Consider the following 21242-nt stretch of genomic DNA (forward strand, 5'->3'; position numbering starts at 1 on the left):
CACAGGTCACCAGCGCTGCACGCCAAGCATGCACAGGTAGAGTCATCATCCTAAGAAATCGGTCACATGTTTATTTTATCCCTGTACTTACAACAAAATGTCACCATCGCGGTCTATGTTGAACGACATTCGACAATGAGCGAAGTATCAGAAATACACCCAGTTGACAGCTGTGGCTCTGGTAATAAAAATATCAGTACCATTCTTATGACTTGACATACTCTTCCTTTTGCTATCACAGTACTCGACGTCAAATCCACACCTTCCTTACGAATGGACATAGTCATTTCCTTTGCACATGTCAGAACACAAACACATACTTTGTAAGATTGATGCTCAAGGCGAACCTATCACGCACCTCCAACTACTATGTATAATACTACGTTAATAACTAATCGCTGGCGATACGAAATGATACTGACCGAAAATCAACGATGGGTGGACATGTCTCATAAGTTTTTCTTGCGAGTGCTACCACTGTGTCTTAGAACGAGAGGTTTAATCGTCTTACAAACTGGCAGATGTTAAAAAAAACCGATCCCAACAACTATTGTATGTTACTGTCACAAGCGGTCTTGGTTCTACATGTTCACACAAGTATCCATGTTAGAAGCTATATCTGCTTTATAAATCCATGTATGGCATTACCTATGAATCACGTGGTTTTTCCAGACAAATACCGAAACGGTGATCGCCGGAGTGTATATTATCAGACCAGCAGTCCGGTTACACGTAGCCCACGATGCAACCTCGTCGTAAAATCGCTGAATTTTGATAGTGATTCGGCTAAGGAATGTGGTATGAAACCGGTATCTGCAACCCACTCACGCCGCCGCCACTAGATATTTCTCCAGTATTTGTAACGTATTCTGTCTCGATACCGTGCCAGAGATTCTGCAATATGTCCACTGAGTTATAGGCGATGAATGATTGAGAAGGATCACAAATAGTAGTAGATGTTGTGCTGTTTGAGGTCGTAAGAAATGTTCACTAGCTTTTTAGATCTCTAGTGCTACGCTATCCGCTAGAAATGATGCCTATGATTTGGAATCAAGTCGTTACATTCAACCACATACATGCATTGGATCCTATGGAGAAGTCTTTCCATGATTACAGCCACAAGTGAATCATATTTCAGGCACTCTCGTATCTCGAAACGAGTCACCTTTCTCGAACCTATCTGCTACAGTAAAATTTCCGCCTCGTTTTAGGTAGCCCCTAGGCATCCTTCAACTGCCCCTTCAGACTCTGCGCTACCATCCCTGCAGCTTTGCGCACGTGATCCTTCCCATGTAAGTCGGAACTGACAAGGGAACCTCCCCATCGCACCCCCCTCAGATTTAATTATAAGTTGGCACAGTGGATAGGCCTTGAAAAACTGAACACAGATCAATCGAGAAAACAGGAAGAAGTTGTGTGGAACTCTGAAAAATAAGCAAAATATACAAACTGAGTAGTCCATGTGCAACATAGGCAACAATCAAGGTGAGGCGGAGTGTAGGAGCGCCATGGTCCCGTGGTTTGCGTGAGCAGAGACGGAGCGAGAGGTCGTTGGTTCAAGTCCACCCTCGAGCGAAAAGTTTAATTTTTTATTTTCAGTTTATGTCACAAACTCTTATGTTTTCATCACTTTTTTGGGAGTGATTATCACAACCACAAGAAAACCTGAATCGGGCAAGGTAGAAGAATCTTTTTACCCATTCGCCAAGTGTACAAGTTAGGTGGGTCGACAACATATTCCTGTGACGCATATGCCGTCACCAGTGTCGTATAGAATATATCAGACTGTTTTCCTGTGGAGGAATTGGTTGACCTATGACCTTGCAATCAAATGTTGTCGGTTCCCATTGAAGAGGCACGGTTTTGCGGTGCGGTCGCAAAACACAGACACTAAACTTATTACAGTGAACAGAGACGTCAATGAACGAACGGACAGATCATAACTTTACGAAAATAAAGAAAGTAAACTTATCACTCGAGTCAAGACTTGAACCAAGGACCTCTCAGTCCGCAGCTGCTCACGCTAACCACGGGACCACGGCGCTCCTATGCTTACATTATCCTTGATGTTGCCTGTCTTGCGCATGGACTATTCAGTTTGTATATTTTGTTTATTTTTTCATAGTTCCACACTACTTCTTCCTGTTTTCTCGATTGATCTGTGTTCAGTTTTTCAAGGCCTATCCACTGTGCCAATTTATAACTAAATCTGAGGGGGGTGCGATGGGGAGGTTCCCTTGTGAGTAGGGGTCGAAGGAAACTATATCTACCACCTCCTTCCAAAAAACTCGTGCTTCCCACTCTAGAATATTGTTCAAGTGTCTGAGGCCCATTGCAGATTGGATTAACAAGGGGTGTTGAACGTGTGAAAAGAAGGGTAGCATCAATGGTCACAGCTTCTCTAGACTGAAATGATAATTAAATCGAAACCCTTAGCTGCTGACAGATGTTGATATACATCAATGGGGACAGTTGAAAATGTGTGCCCCGACCACGACTCGAACCCGGGATCTCCTGCTTACAAGGCAGACGCTCTATCCATCTGAGCCACCGAGGGCACTTGCACCTTGCACGCTTCTCGTGACACCCACATTCCCAACTGTCCACAACCTATATTCATAGTGCTGCTAATAGATATTTGCCCCTTAACTCATTACTCGCGGCAGACTAAGCTGCTGAGTCCCTGCAGTCGCACTATCCTCTGTGCCCTCGGTGGCTCACATGAATAGAGCGTCTGCAGGAGATCCTGGGTTCGAGTCCTGATTGGAGCATACATTTTTAACTGTCCCCATTGATGTATATCAACACCTGTCAGCAGCTAAGGGTTTCGACTTAATTATCATTTCACTTTATAACTTGTATGTTAGAAGTCCTGACCCTGGCTGTTGAGACACTTGTCCCACAGTGACACAAGGCGGTGAATGGCTGACTCATAAAATTCCCGGGACTGCGATGTTAACCAGAACCGCACGTACAGCTGGACGTCGTCGTCCACACGAGTGCAGGACAGGTTATGCTGACGTTCTTCTTTGAGCAAGATGGCCGCCTTCCGATTCACTTCTACAGCACGCCACAACAGTGAATGCCCAGCGTTACTCGCAAACCTTGACCACACTTCGTCAAGCGATCAAATCAAAACGACCAGGCAATCTCACCCGCGGGGTCGTTCTGCTCCACGACAATGCAAAGCCCCATACGGCCAACACAGTCGCAGCATTCCTGCAGAAATTCAAATGTGAGGTTCTCGGCCACCCACCATACAGTCCGGACCTCTCTCCCTGTGATTACGCCATTTTTGGTCCCCTTAAAAAGGCTCTGAGGGGCAAACGATTCACGTCGGACGACGACGTCCAGCTGTACGTGCAGAACTGGTTAACATCGCAGCCTCGGGAATTTTATGAGACAGCCATTCACCGCCTTGTGTCACAGTGGGACAAGTTTCTCAACAGCCAGGGTCGAGATTTCTAACATACAGGTACTGGTTTCTGTAATTATACCTCCAGCTCGTTTCTTTTTGAACGCCCCTTATATGTCTTATGAGGAGCTGCTCGATAATTTTAGCCCATTATTTTTAACTACCTAAGTACAGTCATTGTGACAGTTGAACCAATGGAAGCACCTTGGAACTCACGAGTGATTCCTTCCGCTGGTTTCATGCTATTTTTTGGAACCACCCTCCGCAATGCTCGACCGTCCATGTCCGTCAATACACGAGGTCTGCCTAGTCTTTATTCAGCTGGTGCTTCGCGATTCCACTTCACGACCACATCAGCAACAGTCGACTTGGGCAGCTTTAGAGGGCTTGAAATGTCCGTGATGGATTTGTTACTCAGGTGACATCCACGTTCGGAGTCACTGAGTTCTCCTGGCCGAGCTATTCCTTTGTTACTGCTTCTCTACTGACAGTACCCCCCGCGTGCTTTTGTACTGGCAGGTCCGCCAGGCGTGACATCTAGTGGTTAATTTTGTATTAGATAGGGACGTCCAGATACGGTTGATCAAATAGTATATCTACGAGGAGATTTCAGTGAGTAATGCAATACTTTTTTCCTGAAAGTGGCGTGGTTTTATTCAGGATTCCAATACAGCAAATTATTCCCAAGTCTTTTGTCTACAAAACCCTGTTATTCAACATAAGCTCCGTTCAACGCGACGGCCTTACGTCACCTTACTGGGGGGAGCCTGTATGCCCACATGGCCCCATCCTATTGGTCGACGTGGGAGCCAAAATTTTGCTGCATCAATTCTCTCACTGTACCTTCTTGTCGGCTTCTGGTTGATTGGTAGTGTTGGACATGCTGTGACCAAGCTTCGTGGGGTCGACCCCTGCCAACTCGCCCCATCCCTATGTACTGCTTACTGCGGGATGCATCCTTCATTGAGCCGTAAACATGGAAGTCGGAAGGTGCGAGATCCAGACTGTAGGGTGGATGAGAAGAACAGTCCAATGAAATTTTGTGAGCTCCTCTCGTTGGCATGGAAAAGGAGAAGTTCGTTTGCATTTTTGTGGCAACGAAGACGGCGAAGTCGTTTCTCCCGTTTCCTGAGGGCAGCTCTATATGCTTGAGGGTTGATCGCTGCACCACGGGAGGACATCATACAGAATAATTCCTTCAGTTCCAGAAGACCGTGGCCATTTCTTTACAGCTGATGGTGCGGCTTTGAACTTTTTCTTCGGAGGAGAGATGGTGTGGCACCACCCCATGAACTGCCGTTTTGTTTCCGGTTCGAAGTGATGAACGCATGTTTACTCGCTTCTATCCGCCCCAATAGCTGAACGGTCAGCGCGTTGGAATGCCAGACACGGGGGCCCGGGTTCAGTTCCCGGCTGGGGAGGGAGATTTTCTCCCCGCAGGGACTGGGTGTTGTGCTGTCCTCATCATCATTTCATCCCCATTGTCGACGCGCAAGTCGCCCAATGTGGCGTCGCACTCAATAAGACTTGCACTTCGCGACCGAACTTCCCGTGTGGGAACTCCCGGCCAACGACGCCATACGCTCATTTCCATTTTACTCGCCCCTGACGATGATCAACAAAAAATTGTCACAACCAGCCTCTTAACGCGCCAGCACTCCGCACGGATGGTCCTTCGTTGCTTTTTATAGTCTTCTGTTAGGCAGCGAGGAAACCAGCGGATACACACATTTGGATACTCCAACTGATGGACGAGTGTGTCAGTAATACCAACAGAAACATCTAGGAGTGCAAAAAGGTTTCTGATTGCGTTTCATCAGTCAGCTCGAATGAGAGTGTCCGCACGTTTCAATGTTCACAGCTCTGTGCGGCCGGCCACCACGCGGGAGATGGACAAGTTTGCGTGACCTCTTTGCGATGATGACAGACGTCTCCACCAACGTCTCACCGTGTTTTTGTTTACCTCCAGGTCTCCGTAGACATTCTGCAAGAGTCTATGAATATCTGCGATGCTTTGGTTATCTGTCAAAAGAAACTCAATGACAGCTCTCTACTTGGAACTCACCTCCGTTACAGAAGCCACTCTGAAGGCTACGTACAGCGCCTATCGGAACTTCATGAAATTGGAGGGGCTGAAACGGGAATATTCCACGATGTCCCAAAAAAATTCCGCATTTTTTCAACCGAAATTTTCCGAGAAAAAAAGTGTAGCTTTACTTATTGAGCACCTCTCGTAGTTAACAATGCACCGTCTATTATGACAGCGCTCCAAGCAGGTAAGATGCTGGAAACATTCTCTTTGCTAAATAGTAGGTGTGCGAATGTGTGGCCGGCCGTTGTGACCGCGCGGTTCTAGGCGCTTCAGTCTGGAACCGCGCGACTGCTACGGTCGCAGGTTCGAATCCTGCCTCGGGCATGGATGTGTGTGATGTCCTTAGGTTAGTCAGGTTTAAGTAGTTCTAAGTTCTAGGGGACTGATGACCTCAGATGTTAAGTCCCACTGTGCTCAGAGCCATTTCAACCATTTTTGCGAATATATGTGTGTTGACAGATGGTGCAATTCTACTTGGCGAGACCCAAAGTGGACGCGCTACTGCGGGAGCTGAGCGGGGAGGTGCTGCTTCACGCGGAGGACCTCAGCGAGGGCACGGAGGATGTCTTCCGGTGCGTCCCGCTGTCCGGCGCTGCGCCTCACCTCCTGCCGAGGAGTTCTTTCAAAGGAATTTCTTCGCTTTTCTTCAAATTTATAACATTTGGAGCTGTGTCGGTAGTAAATTTCCTAAAGCAGAACGACGCAATTCACAAAAAAGTCACACAAAATCGCCTTTGAAGATTAGAAGATTTCCAAATGCTGTTAAGTACGAAACAATTCGAACTAAATGACATAGTCGCTCATAGCTGTGTGACGGGGTCAAATCGTGGATCGGTCTTGGGACCCTCCTACAGAATGCACACGTGGTGATTGAAAGACCTCCACGCTACCGCGCCTATCCCTCGAATTACTTGCGCGATGTATGCCTGCCGCAGTTAGCCCGACTTCTGTAGAGGGTCACTTCTACCACTCTCTCACATTACTTGTAGCTCCTGTCTGGCGCAACGCATGCTACCGCATTGTCCTTGTTTTGCGTTTCCCCTCTCCATTACCTACTACTGCTGTGATACATGATGGAATTTCACGATTGTCACTATCTCCTTCCACGACTGTCCGTTCTTGTCGGCTTCCGATTGGAGACGCTATGGCCAGGTCTCGTGTAGTCGACCCCTGACAATTCCACCCCCCCCCCCACCCCGCCCCACGCCCCTCCCTGTCAGCAAGCCGGAGGCACCGCCCCGCATGCGTTCATCTCCCATCGTCCGCCAACAAGAAACGGTCAGTTTTCCCCATTTACATTTTCTGACGTTTTCTGCTGACTTGCTGTGTTTTTTGGAGATACAGTTTATGCTTGAGTTTTTGTATCAGAGAAGGACGTTTACATGTGGGACGGAGGGTCTGTGTTCGACTCATAGTTGCATTCTGCAGCTTTTTTATTTATATATTTTTACGTAAAGAAAGCGATCAGGAAAAAGAAGTGTCGTAAACATTCAAGCGAAAGGTAGCAGGTTCACATCTATCTAACTCCAATTATCTTTTTTCCATCCTTTGTTTTCTAAGAGATTCTGGGTCTTTGTTATTAATTTAATAAAAGTATTATCGGCAATAGTCCATGCTATTTATTATAAATAATTTATATATGCTGCAATTCTTAACATGACTGCTAGTCTATGTCAGAAAGTAGACGAAAGCCACACACTGGGAAAAAGGTGCGTAGCGTACAAGTCTTGTAATTGTATGCCAGTGGTTCGAATCTCTCCTGCAACAAACTTTTCTCACTTTTATTACAGTTCCATATTCACTAACAAATGGAAATGGAAAATAAGATATACTGAAACTTAACATTTAACAAAAAATTACATCTTTTTATTTTTGGTTACTATATATATTCTCGAGTCAGAAAGATACAAATATACAGTAGCCATACACACATATACACATACAAATTGTATTTATATTACATGTGCCGCTTGGAGTGGCTTGCAGGAGATCATTCTTCGTGCAGGATATAGGGCACAAAGGGCACTGAAACATGTGGCTTGTGGTTTGTCCTTGTCCACAATCACAGGACGTATCTTCTGTTATGAAGCCCCATCTCTTCAGGTTGTCTCTGGATCGTCCAACTCCTGATTGTGATCTGTTTACAGATTTCCACACCAGCCAGATTTCATTGTGTCCAGGTGGTAGTTCTTCAGCTTCTGGCATCCATCCGTGCAGGTGAGGCGTCGACTTCTTCCAAAACTCTCTGGTGAAATGGTGAGCTTCTCGAATTTTCTTTCGCGAGCTCAGCCGTTGCTGTGGTGGATTATGTTCCACTTTCAGTCTCTGCTTGTTGGCAGCCACTGCTCTGCATACCCATGGTGGCGCTATTCCAGCCAGGTAGTAGAGCTTATCAGTTGGGGCAGGTCTTAAGCGACCTGTGATCAACCTGCAGGTTTCGTTGAGAGCATGTCTGGCTTGAGATGACCTGTAGCAGACTGGGGAAGCATATTCGGCAGTAGAAAAGCGCAGTTCCGTTGCAGAAGAGCGAATAGTTTGTGGGTGTGAGCACCACTGCGTCCCCACTAGTTTGCGAATTAGGTTGTTTCGAGTGGAGATTTTCATTCTGGTGTTCTTGCAGCGAGTTTTGAATGTCAGAGTTCTGTCGATAGTGACTCCCAAATATTTAGGGGCGTGGTGATGCTGCAATTGGAGGCCTTACCATTCAACATGTAGCTCACGATTAGCTTCCCTGTTCCTTAAATGAAAGGCAAACACTTGAGTGTTCGAAGGGTTTGGTCTGAGTTAGTTCCGATTGTAGTGGCTTGACAGTGTTATAAGTGCAGTTGTCAGGTTTCTTTCCACTGCTTCAAAGCATGTGCTCTGCGTAGCAGGGGTTAGGTCATTTGCATATAAGAATCTCCTTGTGCCCGGGGTCAATGGCTGGTCGTTGGTATAAATGTTGAATAGAAGTGGAGCCAAGACGCTTCCCTGAGATAGACTATTTCTCTGCACTCTCCAGCTACTGCGTTGTCCTTAGTTACTGATCACATTACAAGAAACTGAAATTGCTACAAAAATACGAAACATAAAGTAGAAAATGAAATACTTTTTGTTTCCAGAGATGGAACGTATTTTTGATTTAGGCTATATAATTTTTTCATTTAACAATAAGACATATCGTATGTCTGTACTAAATTTTAATTTATTTTCGTACAACTAGTAACTAAAAATTAAAAAAATGTAAATTTTATTAAAAATTTTTGATGCAGTGTCACTTAATATTTTCAATTGATAATAAATACAGAATGTAATTGAAAAGGAAGAAAAACGCGGGAACTTGTGAGATTCGTACCGTCGATATCACGTTTCCAAGATTTTCACACTACGCGCTACCAATGAGATTGGAAGAAAGACTTTATGATTACTAGATGTTTACGTTAAGCACTCAGCTACCAGAAAATGCACTCAGCCACCGGCCAAAATATCAATTGTGTCGAAATGTTTTAAAATTAATTTTCTGATCCTGAAAGACAATCTATTTAAAGAATTGTGTAGTACTGCTTTATGTAACTGATACCCAGGCACCAAGCTTAAGATCCTATAAGTATGAAAAAACTGAAGAAGACACAGCAGCGTAAGGTGATCCGTTTAGTTTAGCTCCTTGGCTCACAATCTTGGTTTACTTTGGCTTAATTTAGTTCCAAAGTCTCTCACTGTAATACGGAACGAGTGTCTCAAAATTACAGTGCACTCTCTCATTGTAAGACATGGTTACGTAATGACCATTCTCATGACAATTTCCATACATCCATTTTCTGATCGCAACACGGACAGCAGATGTATATTTATGTGCAGCAATTGTAATACCTAAAGCTATGTATTTTAGTTTTTCCATATTTGCGAGCGGTTTCGATGATACCTTCACTATCTTCAGGGCCCTTTTACAACTCACATTTATTACATATTCAGCGGGAGAACACCGTCATACATCTAGTAAAAGGTCCCAGCCATCGGCGTTCGCGAAACTTTCGTCAGCGGTGTATACAGCTATACCATACAGTAGTTCGTACTTTAATAAGTTCACTCTCTCTTTGTCTCTCTCTCTCTCTCTCTCTCTCTCTCACACACACACACACACACACACACACACACACCATTTCATTATACATTCAGGAATTCTATGAAGTAACAGGAGTTGTCACGCAGACATGATTTCAGTTCGTGTTTTTTTAGTTAATTATTAGTTAAAGTTAATTTTATTATCTGTTAAGTTACTTCTTCACTTCTTTCTGTGCTAGGCTAAGACTGAGTGCTGAATAATTACGTTCTTTCTTCTCCCTTAATCATATTTAAGAATGACACGGTTGTTTTAGAAGCTGTGATTATTCGTTGATAAACTACATAGTGGAGTAAATGTACTGTTTAAAGACCAATTTGGAATGGATTTCATAGTGAACACTATATATTATCCTTATTACTGTTTGCTCGGTGACGACTTACCTCAGTACGGTACCCACATTAGAGAATGAAAAGTGGAAAAGCAAGTCAACGTTTTCATATTTTCATGTAACATAATGTAATATTGTTTGTAATGCAAGAGATGCAGAGTTTTTGCCGGCCGGGGTGGCCGAGCGGTTATAGGCGCTACAGTCTGGAACCGCGCGACCGCTACGGTTGTAGGTTCGAATCCTGCCTCGGGCATGGATGTGTGTGATGTCCTTAGGTTAGTTAGGTTTAAGTAGTTCTAAGTTCTAGGGGACTGATGAGCTTAGAAGTTAAGTCCAATAGTGCCCAGAGCCATTTGAACCATTTTTTGCACAGTTTAGACGTTTAAGAAAATATCTAACGCCTGACTTCAAGTTCCTATCAATATACACACCGAAGAATTTAGAGACGCGCAGGGTAGTGGCGGGTTCCAAGGCGCCTTGTCACGGTTCGCGCGCCTCCTCCCGTCGGTGGTTCGAGTCCGCCCTCGTGCATGGGTGTGTGTGTTGTCCTTAGCGTAAGTTAGTTTAAGTTAGATTAAGTAGTTTGGTCCCATAGTACCTTACCACAAGAATTTAGAATGTTCTGTTTCATTTACTGATTTATACTCAAGTTTCTTTTGTAGTAGTGTGGTTAGGCATTGTGCGCACACAGCTAATAACCGGCAAAATGTCCATACTTTTCTCCAGCACATACATACAATGATATTTTGAATAGCGGAGACAAACTACAGAATGAGATCACTAAAAATGACCAAAACAAACGGAAGATCAGCTGTGGAAGAACCATTCAGTGAATCTTATCTGCTGAGTTGGCAGAAGAGCTTCAGTGCAATGTACGAAGGTGTGCTGAAAAGTAATGCCCCCAAATATGTTAAAACTCTTAAAGTTTTTTAAATAAAAGAAAACATTATTAATATTCTGCATCTATATTCTTCATGTTTACATTTTTATTTCTCAACATAGGCGTCCTGGCGACGCATGCACCCCAAGTAGTGGCCATTTATTGATATTGTCACTGTTGAATGTTTGACAGAGTCACAACATCACCTTTGCTTGCACTGCTTCATCACTATCAAAGTGAAGTCCTCGAAAGTGTCCTATTAGTTTTGGAAACTGATCGATGACAGTGAACTCAAGGCGTCGGATTGTCGGAGATGTCGTAGCGCTCGTGTGTCGTATGGCATTGTCAAGCTGAAGGGAAGGTTACGTTATGTTAACCGGGAACCTAGAAACGACGGAGAGGCTCTGTCCCTGCCGCAGCCGCAGTGGTCCACAATCCCACGACGACTACCGCAGTACACTTCACCCCTCCGCCGCCCCACACCGAACCCCGGTTTATTGTGCGGTTCGGCCCCCGGTGGACCCCCCTTGCAAGGTTCGCAGGAGAGCTTCTGTAAAGTTTGGAAGGTAGGAGACTAGATACTGGCAGAAGTAAAGCTGTGAGGACCGGCCGTGAGTCGTGCTTCAGTAGCTCAGATGGTAGAGCACTTGCCCGCGAAAGGCAAAGGTCCCGAGTTCGAGTCTCGGTCGGGCACACAGTTTTAATTTGAGAACTTGTTTGCGCAGCAATCACCGACATAGCGTAGCTGAGGTGGAATAAGGGGAACCAGCCCGCATTTGCCGAGGCAGATGGAGAACCGCCTAAAAACCATCCACAGACTGGCCGGCTCACCGACCCTCGACACAAATCCGCCGGGCGGATTCGTGCCAGGGACCGGCGCTCCTTCCCGCCCGGAAAGCCGTGCGTTAGACCGCACGGCCAACCGGGCGGGCGTAGGGGAGGTTACTCGGTGTGTGGTCGAATTCTTCGAATTCGAAACTTGATCACAGCACACTGTTTCTCACGCACTCAGTTACGTTACACACCGCCATGTCAGAGACTCTCTAGCGGCAGGCAGCTGCAGATATGTAGGCATGAAGAATAAAGACGTAGAATGTTAATATCGTTTGTTTTATTTAAAATACCTTAATAACTTTCACTTGAAAAATTTGGAGGCATTAGTTTTTAGCGGGACTCATAAAATCGGTAAATGGAACTATGTTGTCTGTTCAGATTTTCATTGAACGAGAAGACAGATAAAATTGAGACCGAAGTGCTACATCATGTATTCCGAAACTACTTCATTAAAAAGAATCACCAGTAGTAGCGACTTATACCGTCGTTTGAAAGCAAAATTTACATATATAAAAACATGTCAGAGTAGAACTAAAAATCCACTCGAATTACTTGACAGAGAAAAGGCCGCAGACACTCCAGCAATGCCCATTACATTTTTGTAAATTAAGTAGGTATATGGAGGAACTGGCCGCTTGTATGCTTCAGCATACCGAATGTCGCTGAAAGAAGTCATGTGACTAGAAAATGGAGCGTATTTGTAGTGCAAGAGATGCAGAGTTTTTGCCGGCCGGGGTGGCCGAGCGGTTCTAGGCGCTACAGTCTGGAACCGCGCGACCGATATGGTCGCAGGTTCGAATCCTGCCGCGGGCATAGATGTGTGCGATGTCCTTAGGCTAGTTAGGTTTAAGTAGTTCTAAGTTCTAGGCGACCGATGACCTCAGAAGCTAAGTCTCATAGTGCTCACAGCCTTTCGAACCATTTGAAAAACTCGCATGTAGGAATCAACTAGGTTTCCGATAAAACCGATCGTGTGAAACCCAACTTGCTCACTTTCGCACTGTTGTCTAGTAAACCAAATTCATGCGGATACGAAAAGACAAGCGACTGGATTGAAGACTTCCTAACTAAAACAACTTAGTGTGCCATTCTCAACAGAGAGGCGTCATGTGAAGCGAAGGTAACATCCAGTGTATCTCAAGAAATATCGTAAGTCCGCTGTTGCAACTCTCCACTTTTTTCTTATATAGTATTTTTAACTGCCCTTAATAGTAAAATTCATTGGCCAGTCATATGACTACCCTCTCAATTGTCCGCTGTTGTTCGCGAATGAATTGATTTAAAAATGTTTTCACCACACTCGTGACTTCCATAGTTCGTCCTTTCTGGATCGCAAGCCGTTTTTTGCTAAGTAAGCTTCTTCTACACTGCTGAAAGTACACTACTGGCCATCAAAATAGCTACACCACGAAGATGACGTGCTACAGACGCGAAATTTAACTGACAGGAAGAAGATGCTGTGATATGCAAATGATTAGCTTTTCAGAGCATTCACACAAGGTTGGCGCCGGTGGCGACACCTACAACGTGCTGACGTGAGGAATGTTTCCAACCGATTTCTCATACACAAACAGCAGTTGACCGGCGTAGCCTGGCGAAACGTTGTTGTGATGCCTCGTGTAAGAGGAGAAATGCGTACCATCGCGTTTCCGACTTTGATAAAGGTCGGATTCTAGCCTATCGCGATTGTGGTTTATCGTATCGCGACATTGCTGCTCGCGTTGGTCGAGTTCCAATGACTGTTAGCAGAATATGGAATCTGTGGGTTCAAGAGGGTAATACGGAACGCCGTGCTGGATCCCAAAGGCCTCGTATCACTAGCAGTCCAGATGACAGGCATCTTACCCGTATGGCTGTAACGGATCGTGCAGCCACGTCTCGATCCCTGAGTCAACAGATGGGGACGTTTGCAAGACAACAACCATCTGCACGAACAGTTCGACGACGTTCGCAGCAGCATGGACTATCAGCTCGGAGACCATGGCTGCGGTTACCCTTGATGCTGCATCACAGACAGGAGCGCCTGAGATAGTGTACTCACCGACGAACCTGGGTGCACGAATGACAAAACGTTATTTTTTCGGATGAATCCAGGTTCTGTTTACAGCATCATGATGGTCGCATCCGTTTTTGGCGACATCGCGGTGAACGCACACTGGAAGCGTGTATTCGTCATCGCCATACCGGCGTATCACCCGGCGTGATGGTACGGGGTGCCATTGGTTACACGTCTCGGTCACCTCTTGTTCGCATTGACGGCACTTTGAACAGTGGACGTTACATTTTAGGTGTGTTACGACCCGTGGCTCTACCCTTCATTCGATCCCTGCTAAACCCTACAGTTCAGCAGGATAATGCACGACCGCATGTTGCAGGTCCTGTACGGGCCTTTCTGGATACAGAAAATGTTCGACTGCTGCCCTGGCCAGCACATTCTCCACATCTCTCACCACTGTAAAAGTCTGGTCAATGGTAGCCGAGCAACTGGCTCGTCACAATACGCCAGTCACTACTCTTGATGAACTGTGGTATCGTGTTGAAGCTGCATGGGCAGCTGTATATGTACACGCCATTCAAGCTCTGTTTGACTCAATGTCCAGGCGTATCAAGGCCGTTATTACGGCCAGAGGTGGATGTTCTGGGTACTGATTTCTCAGGATCTATGCACCCAAATTGCGTGAAAATGTAATCACATGTCAGTTATAGTGTAATATATTTGTCCAATGAATACCCATTTATCATCTGTATTTCTTCTTGGTGTAGCAATTTTTATGGCCAGTAGTGTAGTTTTCATGATACGAGGTCCCCTTGTCTGATTCCTGTATCAAATTAGAAATTCCTGGTAATCTAGCAAATTTTGTTCACGAGAAATGCCTTTGGTACAGTTTTTGTAGAAACTGAGTCAAGAGCCTTCCAGAAATCTATGAATCTTAGGCAAAATAAAATTTATGTTCAATACCCATTGCAAGTGGTCCATGTGTTCCATACACTTATAAAGAAAGCTCGTCCCTTTGCCTGGTTGAATTCGAAAGTTTTTTCCCCTTATCGTACCCTACATTTACTGGATTAAGCCCTGAATATCTTCGCACTGTATCACACAGGATGTGGTACAGCTGATGGCTTCAATGGGGGACATTACGCTCGATGGTCCCCTTGGTGCCAGGAAGGAAGGATTTCATTTTTACTTTTAAGGGCTTCCCCATTCGTCAGCAGTTGTCCTGTATTCCCATTCGCCAGCCTTCACGATCATGGCAGTCTTTCTCTTTCAGATCTTTCTTCCTTATCAGTGTAATTACTCCCGTTTTCCATATTAATCTCGACTGTCCACACATCCTCCTTCCTGGTGACGACCATTCCAGGATTGCTTTTGGCCATAGTCCTTGCTCCATACTCCGTACCCAAGGCTATACCACTGGAGAGCTCTACTCTCAATTTTCTGCACGACTGATTGTTCCATATCCATTGTCAGCCTAAATTACTGATTTCTTCTCTACCCTGTTCTACATATCCTGGCTGCTCTCCATCCATCTCGGCTGCCTGTACTCTGCTTCTTTGCCGCTCCCCCAGGGTCCATCCTTCTGCACCGTATGTAAGTATACTTTCCACTATTGTTTGCAGAATCCTCTTCTTTGTTTCTTTTGATACTTCCTGGCTTTACAGAACTCCATTTAGCATTTTAATTGCTTCTCTTGGCTGCTGGATCCTGCACTCCGCATTGCTTCATACCTTCCCGAGGAATGGACCATCGATCCTAAGTATTTAAACTGCTTTACAGCTTTAATAGTTCCTTATGGCAGCACTATATCCCTTCCATCTCTTCCCACTATCAGATGTTACTGTTTTGATCATATTTATTCTAAGCCTGCCTAGTTCAAGTGCTCCCATTAACTTCTTTTTCATAAATTTGACATCCTCTCTACTTCGTGGTATCAGTACTTGATCATCGGCAAATAGTAATGAGAGTATCACGGTGGAAGGGAATTCCCATACATTCGCAAAACTGATTCCACTGTTCCAATATATACTGCATATATATTTTAAACAGGGTCGGCGACATACTGCAGCCCAATCTAAGTCATTTCGATGTTTGGAGTGTCTCACTCAGCTTTCTCCCTGCTATAACTGCTGCGTACGATTGGTGGTATATTCTACGAATCAGGGATATTTGCTGTGCTTCTACAACTGTATACTCCATCGCTCCGCATGGTGCTGTGATGGGAGCGGAATCATATGCTTTTCTAAATCTACAAATATTAAGTGTGCTCGCTGAGCTATAGAATAAGAGCACTCCGTCTTCAGGCCACAACTGGTCCATCCGACCGCCGTGTCATCCTCAGCTGAGGATGAGGATAGGAGGGACATGTGGTTAGCACACCGCTCTCACGGTCGTTATGATGGTTTTCTGTGATCGGAGCCTTTACTATTCGATTGAGTAGTTCCTCAATTGGCATCACGAGGCTGAGTGCACCCCGAAAAATGACAACAGCGCATGGCGGCCCGGACGGTCACCCTTCCAACTGCCGGCCACGCACGATAGCGCTTAACTGCGGTGATGTGACGGAAAGAGGTGTATCCACTGCGGCAAGGTCGTTGCCCCCTTGTAATGAGCTCAAAAATGGTTCAAATGGCTCTGAGCACTATGGGACTCAACTGCTGAGGTCATTAGTCCCCTAGAACTTAGAACTAGTTAAACCTAACTAACCTAAGGACATCACAAACATCCATGCCCGAGGCAGGATTCGAACCTGCGACCGTAGCGGTCTTGCGGTTCTAGACTGCAGCGCCTTTAACCGCACGGCCACTTTGGCCGGCTCCTTGGAATAAGCCTTCTCACTTATTTGTCTAAGGCTAAACATATCATCCCTACAAGATCATTCAACTGTGAAACCTGCTTGTCCCTCTCGTATCTTTCCCTTGATCTCAGTGTTTTGTGTCGGCTACTGTGGGAGTCAGCACCGACGCAAACAAGGAAGGAGAGAAGTTTCAATAGCCGGTGGCAGGAATCTAAAGTGATATGTTCATAACATTTTCAAATTATTAGAATTCCTTATTTCTAACAAGGGAACCTCCCCATCGCACCCCCCTCAGATTTAGTTATAAGTTAGCACAGTGGATAGGCCTTGAAAAACTAAACACAGATCAACAGAGAAAACAGGAAGAAGTTGTGTGGACCTATGAAAAAATAAGCAAAATATACAAACTGAGTAGTCTGTGTGCAAGATAGGCAACATCAAGGAGAGTGTGAGCTCAGGAACGCCGTGGTCCCGTGGTTAGCGTGAGCAGCTGCGGAATGAGAGGTCCTTGGTTCAAGTCTTCCCTCGGGTGAAAGGTTAATTTTCTTTATTTTTGCAAAGTTATGATCTGTCCCTTCGTTCATTGACGTCTCTGTTCACTGTAATAAGTTTAGTGTCTGTGTTTTGCGACCGCACCGCAAAACTGTGCGATTAGTAGACGAAAGGACGTGCCTCTCCAATGGGAACCGAAAACATTTGGTCGCAAGGTCATAGGTCAACCAATTCCTCCACAGGAAAACACGTCTGATATATTCTATACAACACTGGTGACGGCATGTGCGTCACATGACAGGAATATGTTGTCAACCCACCTAACGTGTACACTTGGCGAATGGGTAAAAAGATTCTTCTACCTTGCCCGATTTAGGTTTTCTTGTGGATGTGATAATCACTCCCAAAAAACTGATGGAAACATAAGCGTTTGTCACATAAACTGAAAAAAGTTAAAATTTTCAGCCAAGGGAAGGCTTGAACCTGGGACCCCTCGCTTCGCAGCGGCTCACGCTAACCACCGGACCACGGCACTCCTGAACATGCTCGTTCCTTGTTGTTGTATCTTTTACACATGGACTACTCAGTTTATTATATTTTGCTTATTTTTTCATAGTTCCACACAACTTCTTGCTGTTTTCTCGATTGATCTGTGTTCAGTTTTACAAGGCCTATCCACTGTGCCAACTTATAACTAAATCTGAGGGGGGTGCGATTGGGAGGTTCCCTTGTAAGAAGGAAAGAAACATAACTTCTCGTTATGATGTGGCTTGAGATGCTTCTTGTGTCTCCTAGGTGCAATTACTATACACGGTATTACTACTCGCTGGTTAAGTCAGCGTTGACAGGGGGCGCTGATCTCTGTCTTCCTAGAGAGTGGAGCTGCCCGCTCCATCCATTGGCGCGGAGTCAGCGCTTTCTTGATGCCGTTTCGCGGCGCTGCGATGGTTGCCGTGCAGTCGATCCTTTAGGACTGCACATATTCTCCAACTAATTTATCAGTATAGCGCTGTAAAGGCTGCTGATAAACGCCATAACACCAATCCCCCTATAATATTTGGGTGCTTCTTGTTTCCTTTTTTATAGATAGCAGTTATGTATGATACACACCAGTGTCTTGGTATTTCCTCTCGCTCACAATCTGATTGAACAATTTACATAGGAGTCTCCCCATCTGAAGGAAGGATGGAAGGTAAAATCGACGATGAGCTCATTAGAGCCACAGCACAAGCCCAGAGGACCACATGATGCCGTTTTATGTTCAACTTTTCTCATGTGCCTGACACTTTGAGCACCACAAGGAAGGCTTGTTTGGGGGGAGACGAAGAAAAGAACTAGCCCAGAAAATATGTCATCCATCTTAAGATAGAAAAACCAACTCATATCATCCATGCCTGCGACAGATGATGTAATCTGGGTTGCCTAACTTCAGGTGCATGAGAAATTTTCCAGGCCACTTTTATTTTGATCAACTGTAGTTCACGCATACTTGCTTTTTTTTGTAACGAAAATGTATGACAGTGTCCAAATCTGCAGCTTCCCGTCTCCGGTGGTAATTACATACACAGTTTAACCGATTAGAGCTCAGCTCCAGCAGCCTGTTTACGAAGTGGACTTGTATTTCGTAGTGTACTGTGGTGTATTTCTGTCAGCGTTATCTATCGGCTGTAAAGTAATCAAGCCACGGGTGCAGGTCTTAGATGGATGCAGAAGGCAAGGAGAAACGAAATGAAACGTCACAGACTGAGGAAGTATGTGATGTTATTTCAGTGGTTACAAAATCTAGAGTAGCCATAACTACAAAGAACTTACCAGTATGAACTCACTTATCGGTACGACATTCCGCTTCCTCTGGCCTGGTTCTCAAGGGTGGTATAAAACCATTGTATCATTTCATGAGAGAAGCTAGTACACAACTGTTGTAACTTACATGGATATGCTGTCTGTTCTTTCGGACATGTCCGAAAGAACAGACACCATTGATGACCTACAGCAGTCTAGAACGAGTCAAATTCATGAGATTATGTATTATTTGCCCACAAACTAAGACATCTAAAGTCTCTCAAAGTGAGAAAGGTGTATAAACAGAACTTTCTATGTAATATCTTTAACACAATTTCGTTTCCGTGCAGAAAGCCGTCTACGAAATTTCAGAACATTTTGCATACACCAAATACTTACGTGATGACAGTGAGTATTATCCAGGATGCTCTCCTCCAACTACAAATTCTGGGAAAGGAGGTGTCTTTCTGCTGGGTACCTGGGGACATCGGTACTGTGGGGAACGAAAGGGCGATCTAGCAGCCAGGGAGGCGTATGGTGATCCTCAGATTTTTCAGTGTGCCATCCCCTCACTGTTGAGGTACACAGTCATGCTTCGATGGGAAGACGAGAGGCTGGAAGTGACCTACAATAACCTTCAGTGTGTGGTGCTTCTGCCGTGCAGATCACCGTGCACCACATTTCATTGTACTGTGCTTTTTTTCGACCAGCGGGCCGCGGCGGACGTGATTCGAGTTTTATAGTTGTGTGAATTGTCCAATATTTTTTCCAAGATTTTAAGGGGATGGTTTTAATGTGTTCACAGGGTGACTGACTGACCCATGTTTTTTGTGTGTGGTCAGTCAGGTACATTCCCTGGGCATTTCTTTTAGCTCTTCTGTAGTTTTACTTGTGTTTCAATCTTCTGTAAAGCACAAAAAAAAAAAATGGTTCAAATGGCTCTGAGCACTATGCGACTTAACTTCTGAGGTCATCAGTCGCCTAGAACTTAGAACTCATTAAACCTAACTAACCTAAGGACATCACACACATCCACGCCCGAGGCAGGATTCGAACCTGCGACCGTTGCGGTCGCTCGGTTCCAGACTGTAGCGCCCAGAACCGCACGGCCACTCCGGCCGTGTAAAGCACATTTTAGTATTTCTCCGTTGTCTCAGCGCGTATGTTAACATTCCACTATATTATCCACATTTGTTTCTTTTATTGTGTGTACGGGCGCTGATAACCTCGTCGTTGGGCTCCCGTAAGTGTCCCCCCCCCCCTCCCGCACCCCCGCACCCACGCACCCACCCATCCACACACACACACACACACACACACACACGACATTTAACAGCTTTTTACAATTATAATTTCCCTTGATGAAGGAACAAAATGTAGGCCTAAACTTGAAAGAGGGTGATAGTAATAAAAATACTGTTGTGCATCAAGTTACTTACTTTTAATTGGGTCTTAATTTCCATAAGCAGAATAAATTTACGCAATTTACGCGATACTAGTAATAAATGGTGGAACATGAGCACGGCCTCACATTCAGAATTTCTTTCATCACAATTACTAAGAATTTTCCATGTGTATTTTGAGGTCCGAAGAGCAATCACACGTTTTATTTACAACAATGGAATTAACAGCTCAGTCCTGGATATACACTCCTGGAAATTGAAATAAGAACACCGTGAATTCATTGTCCCAGGAAGGGGAAACTTTATTGACACATTCCTGGGGTCAGATACATCACATGATCACACTGACAGAACCACAGGCACATAGACACAGGCAACAGAGCATGCACAATGTCGGCACTAGTACAGTGTATATCCACCTTTCGCAGCAATGCAGGCTGCTATTCTCCCATGGAGACGATCGTAGAGATGCTGGATGTAGTCCTGTGGAACGGCTTGCCATGCCATTTCCACCTGGCGCCGCAGTTGGACCAGCGTTCGTGCCGGACGTGCAGACCGCGTGAGACGACGCTTCATCCAGTCCCAAACATGCTCAATGGGGGACAGATCCGGAGATCTTGCTGGCCAGGGTAGTTGACTTACACCTTCTAGAGCACGTTGGGTGGCACGGGATACATGCGGACGTGCATTGTCCTGTTGGAACAGCAAGTTCCCTTGCCGGTCTAGGAATGGTAGAACGATGGGTTCGATGACGGTTTGGATGTACCGTGCACTATTCAGTGTCCCCTCGACGATCACCAGTGGTGTACGGCCAGTGTAGGAGATCGCTCCCCACACCATGATGCCGGGTGTTGGCGCTGTGTGCCTCGGTCGTATGCAGTCCTGATTGTGGCGCTCACCTGCACGGCGCCAAACACGCATACGACCATCATTGGCACCAAGGCAGAAGCGACTCTCATCGCTGAAGACGACACGTCTCCATTCGTCCCTCCATTCACGCCTGTCGCGACACCACTGGAGGCGGGCTGCACGATGTTGGGGCGTGAGCGGAAGACGGCCTAACGGTGTGCGGGACCGTAGCCCAGCTTCATGGAGACGGTTGCGAATGGTCCTCGCCGATA

At 45.4% G+C, this 21242-nt stretch overlaps 1 protein-coding gene across 1 annotated transcript in view; it reads left to right on the forward strand.

The window, feature by feature from the left end:
* LOC126260354 (uncharacterized) overlaps positions 1-21242 on the forward strand; it is a 109326-nt gene that overhangs the window by 12649 nt on the left and 75435 nt on the right. Inside the window, exon 2 of the mRNA XM_049957680.1 lies at positions 5967-6079. Within this exon, the coding sequence (XP_049813637.1) occupies positions 5967-6079 (113 nt within the window). The remainder of the gene's footprint in view (positions 1-5966; positions 6080-21242) is intronic.

The sequence above is a fragment of the Schistocerca nitens genome, chromosome 5 (assembly GCF_023898315.1).
Source record: "Schistocerca nitens isolate TAMUIC-IGC-003100 chromosome 5, iqSchNite1.1, whole genome shotgun sequence".
NCBI classification, from domain to species: domain Eukaryota; kingdom Metazoa; phylum Arthropoda; class Insecta; order Orthoptera; family Acrididae; genus Schistocerca; species Schistocerca nitens.